The 11632-nt window shown below is 44.4% G+C and overlaps 1 protein-coding gene and 7 non-coding genes across 8 annotated transcripts; 4 read left to right on the forward strand and 4 right to left on the reverse strand.

Annotated features, from left to right (window-relative positions):
• The first annotated feature begins 207 nt into the window (after window positions 1-207).
• On the forward strand, window positions 208-278 carry trnag-gcc (transfer RNA glycine (anticodon GCC)). Its single transcript has one exon. It is a non-coding gene; the product is annotated as a tRNA-Gly (tRNA).
• An 806-nt stretch (window positions 279-1084) lies between these two features.
• On the reverse strand, window positions 1085-1156 carry trnad-auc (transfer RNA aspartic acid (anticodon AUC)). The gene has a single exon. It is a non-coding gene; the product is annotated as a tRNA-Asp (tRNA).
• Window positions 1157-2409: 1253 nt separating this feature from the next.
• Window positions 2410-2480, forward strand: trnag-gcc (transfer RNA glycine (anticodon GCC)). The gene has a single exon. It is a non-coding gene; the product is annotated as a tRNA-Gly (tRNA).
• An 806-nt stretch (window positions 2481-3286) lies between these two features.
• trnad-auc (transfer RNA aspartic acid (anticodon AUC)) lies at window positions 3287-3358 on the reverse strand. The gene has a single exon. It is a non-coding gene; the product is annotated as a tRNA-Asp (tRNA).
• Window positions 3359-4611: 1253 nt separating this feature from the next.
• Window positions 4612-4682, forward strand: trnag-gcc (transfer RNA glycine (anticodon GCC)). Its single transcript has one exon. It is a non-coding gene; the product is annotated as a tRNA-Gly (tRNA).
• Window positions 4683-5488: 806 nt separating this feature from the next.
• trnad-guc (transfer RNA aspartic acid (anticodon GUC)) lies at window positions 5489-5560 on the reverse strand. The gene has a single exon. It is a non-coding gene; the product is annotated as a tRNA-Asp (tRNA).
• Window positions 5561-6811: 1251 nt separating this feature from the next.
• On the forward strand, window positions 6812-6882 carry trnag-gcc (transfer RNA glycine (anticodon GCC)). The gene has a single exon. It is a non-coding gene; the product is annotated as a tRNA-Gly (tRNA).
• Window positions 6883-9052: 2170 nt separating this feature from the next.
• On the reverse strand, window positions 9053-11611 carry LOC139065968 (uncharacterized). Its single transcript, XM_070547934.1, has 2 exons — window positions 11020-11611; window positions 9053-10926 (listed from the first exon to the last, which is right to left on the reverse strand). The coding sequence occupies exons 1-2, from the start codon at window positions 11609-11611 to the stop codon at window positions 9869-9871; spliced, it is 1650 nt and encodes a 549-aa protein (XP_070404035.1). The 3' UTR covers window positions 9053-9868.
• Between the last annotated feature and the right edge of the window lie 21 nt (window positions 11612-11632).

Raw genomic sequence — 11632 nt, forward strand, 5'->3', positions numbered from 1 at the left:
CAACTTGTAATGTTTACAATGGGTAAACCTTCTTTGAAGGTCCTCAAGTTTGTCACCACAGAAATGCTGAGCAAATTAACAGGCAGAAAATGTAACAATCGTGATACCCAAAGGCTAGAAGTCCAGTACCGAAAAGAAAAAAAAAAAAGCATGCACGTGTTACCGTCCTGTGCACCAAGAGTACTGGCGTTGCTAATGCGCTTGTGTGCATTGGTGGTCCAGTGGTAGGATTCTCGCCTGCCACGCGGGAGGCCCGGGTTCGATTCCCGGCCAATGCAACCTCTTTTGGATAGAATTCCAAGGCCTGTCCAATGCATCGATCAAAGTTAGTAGTCATCTATATTCCAAGTCTCTCATGTGACAGGCAGCGATTCGCTCACCAATACGAATATCGACGTCTTACTCTTCATGCGCCTATTCCTCAACTGGCCTTTTGAAACATCTATGCCAACAGATGGCATTGCATGATGTGCAACAATTGTCGTCAGACAGCATTTATTGGTTACCCTTGGAGCTGTGGCAATGAGTAAAGATGGTTTGAACATCCTAAAGGTTTCCACCACAGAAATGCTGAGAAAAACGACATATTAGGAAGAAACCCTGTGTTCCAATGGCTGTCCTAAATGACAGCTAAAAAACATATCAAATGATCAATCACTGCAGTTCAACGAATAAGTGTAAATGAAGACACGGTGGTGCAGTTGATATGGAAAGCAAGCTAAAAAATGTTGATTTATGCATTCAGGTTCAACTTACAAAACGACTTACAGTTAAATTGAGTTCCAACAAGATGCCGTATCAAAATACAAAAAGCTTCCATTACAAACATGTAGAGACCTCAGGGGCAATGAGAAAAACAAGTAGAAATAACTATTGTGAAAAGAAAATGAAGGCTGCACATTTTACTGTGCCATGCGTGATACGTGCAGGCCATAAAGGTTAGCGTGTCCTGTTTGGTAGACCAGTGGTAGCATTCAACAGCTGCCACGCAAGAGACCTGGGGTTAAATACCAGCAGTTGAAGTGATGGTCGAGTGCAAAATTGGCCATTTTGTTCAATGCATCAAGCTAAAGTTAACTGCAGTCTCCCCGTCGGGGAATCGAACCCCGGTCTCCCGCGTGATAGGCGGGGATACTGTCCATTATACTAACGAGGAACTCACATTCTCTATTAGCGAACTACTCACCCGCTATATAAATGTCACTGGCTGGCTTTGCATGACTGGCAATGTGCATGGTCCAAAAAGTGTTATTTGTACAACTTGTGACTTTTATTGATAGGTAAATCTGATTGTCAAACAGAGTTACCTCACCCTAAATGTTTGCAGGAATTCCTTTCTGCCTGAGGGCTTCCTTTCTGCTTGAGGTACTTATTTACATTAAAATGTTTGCAGCAACTCCTTTATGCTTTAGGCACTTTTGTTCTATTATATGGAGGCCAAACCGGCCAGACCGGGAGTCTCTTCTGCAGGAACACCGTCTTGCCCTGGCCAAGAGACTCGTTGATCTATTATCTGAAGAATCCCTTTTGTCTTCTGTGGATTCCTGAGGCCAAGGGGGTTTTTGAGGAATTTATGGGTGTGTGTGTGTTCTTGCAAATAAATTCACTCCAGAGTTTCGACTCGGGGTGAGAGGAAACTGGTTTTCGACTGGTGTGGATTGATTCTTCTCACCCTTTGCAAAGTATCTCACACTTTGCAAAGTATGTGTTTGTTGTCTGTTTAAGGTTGTTTACAATGTACCAAATTATCAATCTAATCCCTCTGTGTGTGCTCTGAGTTTTCTTTGAGGTAATACAGGACAAATAAAAATTACCCAACGTTTTTGGTGCTGAAACCCGGGAAAGCAGATCCCTTCAGTGGGAGTTCGCCTTCGGAGAGCCGCATGGCGCCACTTCCTCATCAATGTCCGGGGGGCTGAGAATTGCCCCATCGGCCGGCTGTTTATCTCCGCAGACGAACTTCCATTAAAAGGCTCTCGAGCACAGACTCAGGGCGAGTCTGCCACTCAGGGAGAGAGTGAGTACCTAAATTAAATTGCACCCTTTAACTTTTTAATAACCAGTTGACAGTGTGGTTTTACGCTGGTGGTGATTTTGCCATCCACGCACGAAAGACGTTTCGGGCCTCGGTTAAGGGCTGGACTGATAGCCGCAGGACCTTGTCCTGGACTCCCATGCATGTTCCAAAAAGTGTTATTTGTACAACTTGTAATGTTTACAATGGGTAAACCTTCTTTGAAGGTCCTCAAGTTTGTCACCACAGAAATGCTGAGCAAATTAACAGGCAGAAAATGTAACAATCGTGATACCCAAAGGCTAGAAGTCCAGTACCAAAAAGAAAAAAAAAAAAGCATGCACGTGTTACCGTCCTGTGCACCAAGAGTACTGGCGTTGCTAATGCGCTTGTGTGCATTGGTGGTCCAGTGGTAGGATTCTCGCCTGCCACGCGGGAGGCCCGGGTTCGATTCCCGGCCAATGCAACCTCTGTTGGATAGAATTCCAAGGCCTGTCCAATGCATCGATCAAAGTTAGAAGTCATCTATACTCCAAGTCTCTCATGTGACAGGCAGTGATTCGCTAACCAATACGAATATCGACGTCTTACTCTTCATGCGCCTATTCCTCAACTGGCCTTTTGAAACATCTATGCCAACAGATGGCATTGCATGATGTGCAACAATTGTCGTCAGACAGCATTTATTGGTTACCCTTGGAGCTGTGGCAATGAGTAAAGATGGTTTGAACATCCTAAAGGTTTCCACCACAGAAATGCTGAGAAAATCGACATATTAGGAAGAAACCCTGTGTTCCAATGGCTGTCCTAAATGACAGCTAAAAAACATATCAAATGATCAATCACTGCAGTTCAACGAATAAGTGTAAATGAAGACACGGTGGTGCAGTTGATATGGAAAGCAAGCTAAAAAATGTTGATTTATGCATTCAGGTTCAACTTACAAAACGACTTACAGTTAAATTGAGTTCCAACAAGATGCCGTATCAAAATACAAAAAGCTTCCATTACAAACATGTAGAGACCTCAGGGGCAATGAGAAAAACAAGTAGAAATAACTATTGTGAAAAGAAAATGAAGGCTGCACATTTTACTGTGCCATGCGTGATACGTGCAGGCCATAAAGGTTAGCGTGTCCTGTTTGGTAGACCAGTGGTAGCATTCAACAGCTGCCACGCAAGAGACCTGGGGTTAAATACCAGCAGTTGAAGTGATCGTCAAGTGCAAAATTGGCCATTTTGTTCAATGCATCAAGCTAAAGTTAACTGCAGTCTCCCCGTCGGGGAATCGAACCCCGGTCTCCCGCGTGATAGGCGGGGATACTGTCCACTATACTAACGAGGAACTCACATTCTCTATTAGCGAACTACTCACCCGCTATATAAATGTCACTGGCTGGCTTTGCATGACTGGCAATGTGCATGGTCCAAAAAGTGTTATTTGTACAACTTGTGACTTTTATTGATAGGTAAATCTGATTGTCAAACAGAGTTACCTCACCCTAAATGTTTGCAGGAATTCCTTTCTGCCTGAGGGCTTCCTTTCTGCTTGAGGTACTTATTTACATTAAAATGTTTGCAGCAACTCCTTTATGCTTTAGGCACTTTTGTTCTATTATATGGAGGCCAAACCGGCCAGACCGGGAGTCTCTTCTGCAGGAACACCGTCTTGCCCTGGCCAAGAGACTCGTTGATCTATTATCTGAAGAATCCCTTTTGTCTTCTGTGGATTCCTGAGGCCAAGGGGGTTTTTGAGGAATTTATGGGTGTGTGTGTGTTCTTGCAAATAAATTCACTCCAGAGTTTCGACTCGGGGTGAGAGGAAACTGGTTTTCGACTGGTGTGGATTGATTCTTCTCACCCTTTGCAAAGTATCTCACACTTTGCAAAGTATGTGTTTGTTGTCTGTTTAAGGTTGTTTACAATGTACCAAATTATCAATCTAATCCCTCTGTGTGTGCTCTGAGTTTTCTTTGAGGTAATACAGGACAAATAAAAATTACCCAACGTTTTTGGTGCTGAAACCCGGGAAAGCAGATCCCTTCAGTGGGAGTTCGCCTTCGGAGAGCCGCATGGCGCCACTTCCTCATCAATGTCCGGGGGGCTGAGAATTGCCCCATCGGCCGGCTGTTTATCTCCGCAGACGAACTTCCATTAAAAGGCTCTCGAGCACAGACTCAGGGCGAGTCTGCCACTCAGGGAGAGAGTGAGTACCTAAATTAAATTGCACCCTTTAACTTTTTAATAGCCAGTTGACAGTGTGGTTTTACGCTGGTGGTGATTTTGCCATCCACGCACGAAAGACGTTTCGGGCCTCGGTTAAGGGCTGGACTGATAGCCGCAGGACCTTGTCCTGGACTCCCATGCATGTTCCAAAAAGTGTTATTTGTACAACTTGTAATGTTTACAATGGGTAAACCTTCTTTGAAGGTCCTCAAGTTTGTCACCACAGAAATGCTGAGCAAATTAACAGGCAGAAAATGTAACAATCGTGATACCCAAAGGCTAGAAGTCCAGTACCGAAAAGAAAAAAAAAAAAGCATGCTCGTGTTACCGTCCTGTGCACCAAGAGTACTGGCGTTGCTAATGCGCTTGTGTGCATTGGTGGTCCAGTGGTAGGATTCTCGCCTGCCACGCGGGAGGCCCGGGTTCGATTCCCGGCCAATGCAACCTCTGTTGGATAGAATTCCAAGGCCTGTCCAATGCATCGATCAAAGTTAGTAGTCATCTATATTCCAAGTCTCTCATGTGACAGGCAGTGATTCGCTCACCAATACGAATATCGACGTCTTACTCTTCATGCGCCTATTCCTCAACTGGCCTTTTGAAACATCTATGCCAACAGATGGCATTGCATGATGTGCAACAATTGTCGTCAGACAGCATTTATTGGTTACCCTTGGAGCTGTGGCAATGAGTAAAGATGGTTTGAACATCCTAAAGGTTTCCACCACAGAAATGCTGAGAAAAACGACATATTAGGAAGAAACCCTGTGTTCCAATGGCTGTCCTAAATGACAGCTAAAAAACATATCAAATGATCAATCACTGCAGTTCAACGAATAAGTGTAAATGAAGACACGGTGGTGCAGTTGATATGGAAAGCAAGCTAAAAAATGTTGATTTATGCATTCAGGTTCAACTTACAAAACGACTTACAGTTAAATTGAGTTCCAACAAGATGCCGTATCAAAATACAAAAAGCTTCCATTACAAACATGTAGAGACCTCAGGGGCAATGAGAAAAACAAGTAGAAATAACTATTGTGAAAAGAAAATGAAGGCTGCACATTTTACTGTGCCATGCGTGATACGTGCAGGCCATAAAGGTTAGCGTGTCCTGTTTGGTAGACCAGTGGTAGCATTCAACAGCTGCCACGCAAGAGACCTGGGGTTAAATACCAGCAGTTGAAGTGATGGTCAAGTGCAAAATTGGCCATTTTGTTCAATGCATCAAGCTAAAGTTAACTGCAGTCTCCCCGTCGGGGAATCGAACCCCGGTCTCCCGCGTGACAGGCGGGGATACTGTCCACTATACTAACGAGGAACTCACATTCTGTATTAGCGAACTACTCACCCGCTATATAAATGTCATTGGCTGGCTTTGCATGATTGGCAATGTGCATGGTCCAAAAAGTGTTATTTGTACAACTTGTGACTTTTATTGATAGGTAAATCTGATTGTCAAACAGAGTTACCTCACCCTAAATGTTTGCAGGAATTCCTTTCTGCCTGAGGGCTTCCTTTCTGCTTGAGGTACTTATTTACATTAAAATGTTTGCAGCAACTCCTTTATGCTTTAGGCACTTTTGTTCTATTATATGGAGGCCAAACCGGCCAGACCGGGAGTCTCTTCTGCAGGAACACCGTCTTGCCCTGGCCAAGAGACTCGTTGATCTATTATCTGAAGAATCCCTTTTGTCTTCTGTGGATTCCTGAGGCCAAGGGGGTTTTTGAGGAATTTATGGGTGTGTGTGTGTTCTTGCAAATAAATTCACTCCAGAGTTTCGACTCGGGGTGAGAGGAAACTGGTTTTCGACTGGTGTGGATTGATTCTTCTCACCCTTTGCAAAGTATCTCACACTTTGCAAAGTATGTGTTCGTTGTCTGTTTAAGGTTGTTTACAATGTACCAAATTATCAATCTAATCCCTCTGTGTGTGCTCTGAGTTTTCTTTGAGGTAATACAGGACAAATAAAAATTACCCAACGTTTTTGGTGCTGAAACCCGGGAAAGCAGATCCCTTCAGTGGGAGTTCGCCTTCGGAGAGCCGCATGGCGCCACTTCCTCATCAAAGTCCGGGGGGCTGAGAATTGCCCCATCGGCCGGCTGTTTATCTCCGCAGACGAACTTCCATTAACAGGCTCTCGCGCACAGACTCAGGGCGAGTCTGCCACTCAGGGAGAGAGTGAGTACCTAAATTAAATTGCACCCTTTAATTTTTTTATAACCAGTTGACAGTGTGGTTTTACGCTGGTGGTGATTTTGCCATCCACGCACGAAAGACGTTTCGGGCCCCGGTTAAGGGCTGGACTGATAGCCGCCGGACCTTGTCCTGGACTCCCATGCATGGTCCAAAAAGTGTAATTTGTACAACTTGTGATGTTTACAATGGGTAAACCTTCTTTGAAGGTCCTCATGTTTGTCACCACAGAAATGCTGAGCAAATTAACAGGCAGAAAATGTAACAATCGTGATACCCAAAGGCTAGAAGTCCAGTACCGAAAAGAAAAAAAAAAGCCTGCTCGTGTTACTGTCCTGTGCACCAAGAGTACTGGCGTTGCTAATGCGCTTGTGTGCATTGGTGGTCCAGTGGTAGGATTCTCGCCTGCCACGCGGGAGGCCCGGGTTCGATTCCCGGCCAATGCAACCTCTGTTGGATAGAATTCCAAGGCCTGTCCAATGCATCGATCAAAGTTAGTAGTCATCTATACTCCAAGTCTCTCATGTGACAGGCAGTGATTCGCTCACCAATACGAATATCGACGTCTTACTCTTCATGCGCCTATTCCTCAACTGGCCTTTTGAAACATCTATGCCAACAGATGGCATTGCATGATGTGCAACAATTGTCGTCAGACAGCATTTATTGGTTACCCTTGGAGCTGTGGCAATGAGTAAAGATGGTTTGAACATCCTAAAGGTTTCCACCACAGAAATGCTGAGAAAAACGACATATTAGGAAGAAACCCTGTGTTCCAATGGCTGTCCTAAATGACAGCTAAAAAACATATCAAATGATCAATCACTGCAGTTCAACGAATAAGTGTAAATGAAGACACGGTGGTGCAGTTGATATGGAAAGCAAGCTAAAAAATGTTGATTTATGCATTCAGGTTCAACTTACAAAACGACTTACAGTTAAATTGAGTTCCAACAAGATGCCGTATCAAAATACAAAAAGCTTCCATTACAAACATGTAGAGACCTCAGGGGCAATGAGAAAAACAAGTAGAAATAACTATTGTGAAAAGAAAATGAAGGCTGCACATTTTACTGTGCCATGCGTGATACGTGCAGGCCATAAAGGTTAGCGTGTCCTGTTTGGTAGACCAGTGGTAGCATTCAACAGCTGCCACGCAAGAGACCTGGGGTTAAATACCAGCAGTTGAAGTGATGGTCAAGTGCAAAATTGGCCATTTTGTTCAATGCATCAAGCTAAAGTTAACTGCAGTCTCCCCGTCGGGGAATCGAACCCTGGTCTCCCGCGTGATAGGCGGGGATACTGTCCATTATACTAACGAGGAACTCACATTCTGTATTAGCGAACTACTCACCCGCTATATAAATGTCACTGGCTGGCTTTGCATGACTGGCAATGTGCATGGTCCAAAAAGTGTTATTTGTACAACTTGTGACTTTTATTGATAGGTAAATCTGATTGTCAAACAGAGTTACCTCACCCTAAATGTTTGCAGGAATTCCTTTCTGCCTGAGGGCTTCCTTTCTGCTTGAGGTACTTATTTACATTAAAATGTTTGCAGCAACTCCTTTATGCTTTAGGCACTTTTGTTCTATTATATGGAGGCCAAACCGGCCAGACCGGGAGTCTCTTCTGCAGGAACACCGTCTTGCCCTGGCCAAGAGACTCGTTGATCTATTATCTGAAGAATCCCTTTTGTCTTCTGTGGATTCCTGAGGCCAAGGGGGTTTTTGAGGAATTTATGGGTGTGTGTGTGTTCTTGCAAATAAATTCACTCCAGAGTTTCGACTCGGGGTGAGAGGAAACTGGTTTTCGACTGGTGTGGATTGATTCTTCTCACCCTTTGCAAAGTATCTCACACTTTGCAAAGTATGTGTTTGTTGTCTGTTTAAGGTTGTTTACAATGTACCAAATTATCAATCTAATCCCTCTGTGTGTGCTCTGAGTTTTCTTTGAGGTAATACAGGACAAATAAAAATTACCCAACGTTTTTGGTGCTGAAACCCGGGAAAGCAGATCCCTTCAGTGGGAGTTCGCCTTCGGAGAGCCGCATGGCGCCACTTCCTCATCAATGTCCGGGGGGCTGAGAATTGCCCCATCGGCCGGCTGTTTATCTCCGCAGACGAACTTCCATTAAAAGGCTCTCGAGCACAGACTCAGGGCGAGTCTGCCACTCAGGGAGAGAGTGAGTACCTAAATTAAATTGCACCCTTTAACTTTTTAATAACCAGTTGACAGTGTGGTTTTACGCTGGTGGTGATTTTGCCATCCACGCACGAAAGACGTTTCGGGCCTCGGTTAAGGGCTGGACTGATAGCCGCAGGACCTTGTCCTGGACTCCCATGCATGTTCCAAAAAGTGTTATTTGTACAACTTGTAATGTTTACAATGGGTAAACCTTCTTTGAAGGTCCTCAAGTTTGTCACCACAGAAATGCTGAGCAAATTAACAGGCAGAAAATGTAACAATCGTGATACCCAAAGGCTAGAAGTCCAGTACCGAAAAGAAAAAAAAAAAAGCATGCACGTGTTACCGTCCTGTGCACCAAGAGTACTGGCGTTGCTAATGCGCTTGTGTGCATTGGTGGTCCAGTGGTAGGATTCTCGCCTGCCACGCGGGGGCCAACCGTGAATAGCTGTGACAGAGTGACAGCCAATGAAAATGCAGCATTCCTTGCTGCAGGATGCTGATGCTGAGCCACATCTAACCCATCACTTATCTTCCTTCCTGATCTGTTCAAACAGCGTAAAATAAAAGCTGTTGTTCAAATATTGTGATAAATAAGTGAAAGTGTTTTGTAAATGATTTTCAAATCCCATTTCATTAATCATTTTACTAGTAATTATTTTAGTGTAACTCATACCTCTATACTGTATATTAAATACTACCAAGTAAAGTAAAATGTAATCACATATGAACCATCACATTTGTTGTTCTTCTGCTTTAAGCTATTAAACTTTGAATTTGATTTGTTCATATTTATGACAACAGAAAATGTTCTCACAAAAATATTTTATTGCCAAAGCTTTTCAAATGCAGCAGTCAGTGAGTATTTTGTTCCTTTCACAACTGCAAGGTTTGTTTATGTGTTGCTCCAGACAAACTGAGCCAGCAGATGTTGATATGTACAAGTAGCTGCTGTAAGCAACAATTTAAATAACATTTTGCTGCAAGTAATGATAGAACAATTTTTTTTTAATTTAACATGAACCAGATGGTATTTTAACAGAAAAACAATATACATTATATACAAAGAAACAAACTAGTCCCAATGTTCCTGTGACAAACCAAAATAAACAGAAGTACAGATGTTAAACTTACACTTGCAAATTTACATCTGATCAGTAACCTAGAGGATAAAAAAACAATGAAACAATCCTCTGAGGATTTACAACATTTTCTATTTACATAAATACACTAAACCCAAGTTGTTCACTTGTTCTTTTCCTCCACCCATCTTTGTTTTTCCACCTCGTAGAAAGGAGACTTACTGAACTCCTTCCAGCTCATCTCTTTGACCATTCCCTGGCTTTGGTAAAGAGCGAACACCTTGGAGGGACAGTAAATATATTTTCCTGCCACTCCGGGGAATCCTGTGTGGATGTGTGGGCTGTTGGGTCCCTGTTTCAGCTCCATGTGACAGAACCTACAGAGACGGCCTGCTGGTGCCGATTCTGTCCTTTGCCTTTTCTTTTCAGTCTTCTCCTGCACTCGCGTCTTGGTTGCATCCAGTTCTCTCTGAAAAAAGTCAGTGGTTGAAAAGTCTTCAAATGACATTGTAGGGTTAGAGAGTCCTTCAGCAGCATAGCTCTGGTGCACCTTTTGTGAGCAGTAAAAATACCGCACAGGCCCCTGTTGATAGAAAAAGTGGATCGAGGATCCATCAGTTTCATATCGAGACTTTGGCTGTCCACAGGAAAGACACGTCTTTGTCTGTCTTTTCTTTTGCCCTGGCGGGAGCTGCTGCTGCTGCTGCTCCTGCTGCTGCTGTTTGCTCAAAATGCCCTCTACGATTTTTTCCAGAGAGTGTTGAGTCAGAGGTGAGGACAAAGCAGGTGCAGGAGGGTTGAAAGTAGCTGGCTCAATAGTGACCACAGGAACATGGGATGACTCACTCCCCTCTGTTAAAGAGTGCCACAGTTGTTGTGTATCCTTCAGTTTCTCTGGGCTTACGTTCAAAGAAGAACTGGTGTTGAGCAGTTTCACCAGGTGCTTCACGTAGCGGGAGATGTGCAGTCTGGTGGTAGGATGCAGAAGGCTGTTTGGATCAGCAGCAGCTCGATGAACAATGGCTGCGTATTCCTGATCCACAAGCTTCAGCATCTCCTTGTCCCCACGGTGCTTCTGCAGCAGGTCATCAATGGCCTCTTTCATGGGCGGTGTCCAGCGTGTGTGATCCAACACAAAGACCCGCCCACCTGTTTTTATGGGTCCGACGCGGGCGCCACTTGGGTAGGCTCTCAGAGGCAGAGGTGGAGCACACGAAAGATCTGAAACACAATGAAACGGTCATGCTTACTCGGCTGATTGGTGAACTGTCTACAATAAATTGCAAATATGTAGAAAACATTTCAGTGGCTTACCTGGTGTGGCTAGAAATTCCTGGACATCTTCTTTCAGGAGGTCACCAGCAGAGAGTAGAGGGCTGACAGATGGAGCTGAACCCAAGTTGGAGGTTGACGCTGGAGTTGGAACTTGAGCCGAGATGGATGAATGCACAGGAAGCAGGAATGGAGCAGATGATTCACCTCTCTTCTGAGTCCTGTGTTTGTCCCAGTCAAGAGGGACCGGTCGGCAGCCTGGCTCTATGTACTCAAGTCCAAATCTTTCGCCGGTGTCCCTGTCAGAGACTCTGAGAGTGGGATATTTCTCCTGTCCAGTCACTCTCTTGTAAGAGCTGTTTAATTCAGCTATTAAAGCTGGATCAAATACAGCTGGCAGGACAACGTCTGGTCGCTTAAGGTCCACCAGTCGTTGGTAGTTCCATCTTGCCACTCCTGTCATTCCCTGCGCCTGAAACAGTTCAGTGGAGGCATGGGTTCCAGTGATCCACTGGGCTTGGTGGAAATGGTACCCCTCTTGCTGTGATGTACCTCTGACAGGAATCCAGATGTTGACCTTTGCTCCTTCTCCAGGTACATGGTTAAGCTGAAGAGTGCCACCATACCTGTACATGATCCTCTCGGAGATTTCAGG

The sequence above is a fragment of the Nothobranchius furzeri genome, chromosome 2 (genome assembly GCF_043380555.1).
Source record: "Nothobranchius furzeri strain GRZ-AD chromosome 2, NfurGRZ-RIMD1, whole genome shotgun sequence".
Classification (NCBI taxonomy): Eukaryota; Metazoa; Chordata; class Actinopteri; order Cyprinodontiformes; family Nothobranchiidae; genus Nothobranchius; species Nothobranchius furzeri.

Coding starts and splice junctions, on each gene's coding strand:
- LOC139065968 (XM_070547934.1), bottom strand. CDS start 11,611: ATGTACAGGTATGGTGGCACTCTTCAGCTTAACCATGTACCTGGAGAA. Junction 10,927..11,019: donor GGAATTTCTAGCCACACCAG/GTAAGCCACTGA, acceptor ATTGTGTTTCAG/ATCTTTCGTGTGCTCCACCT.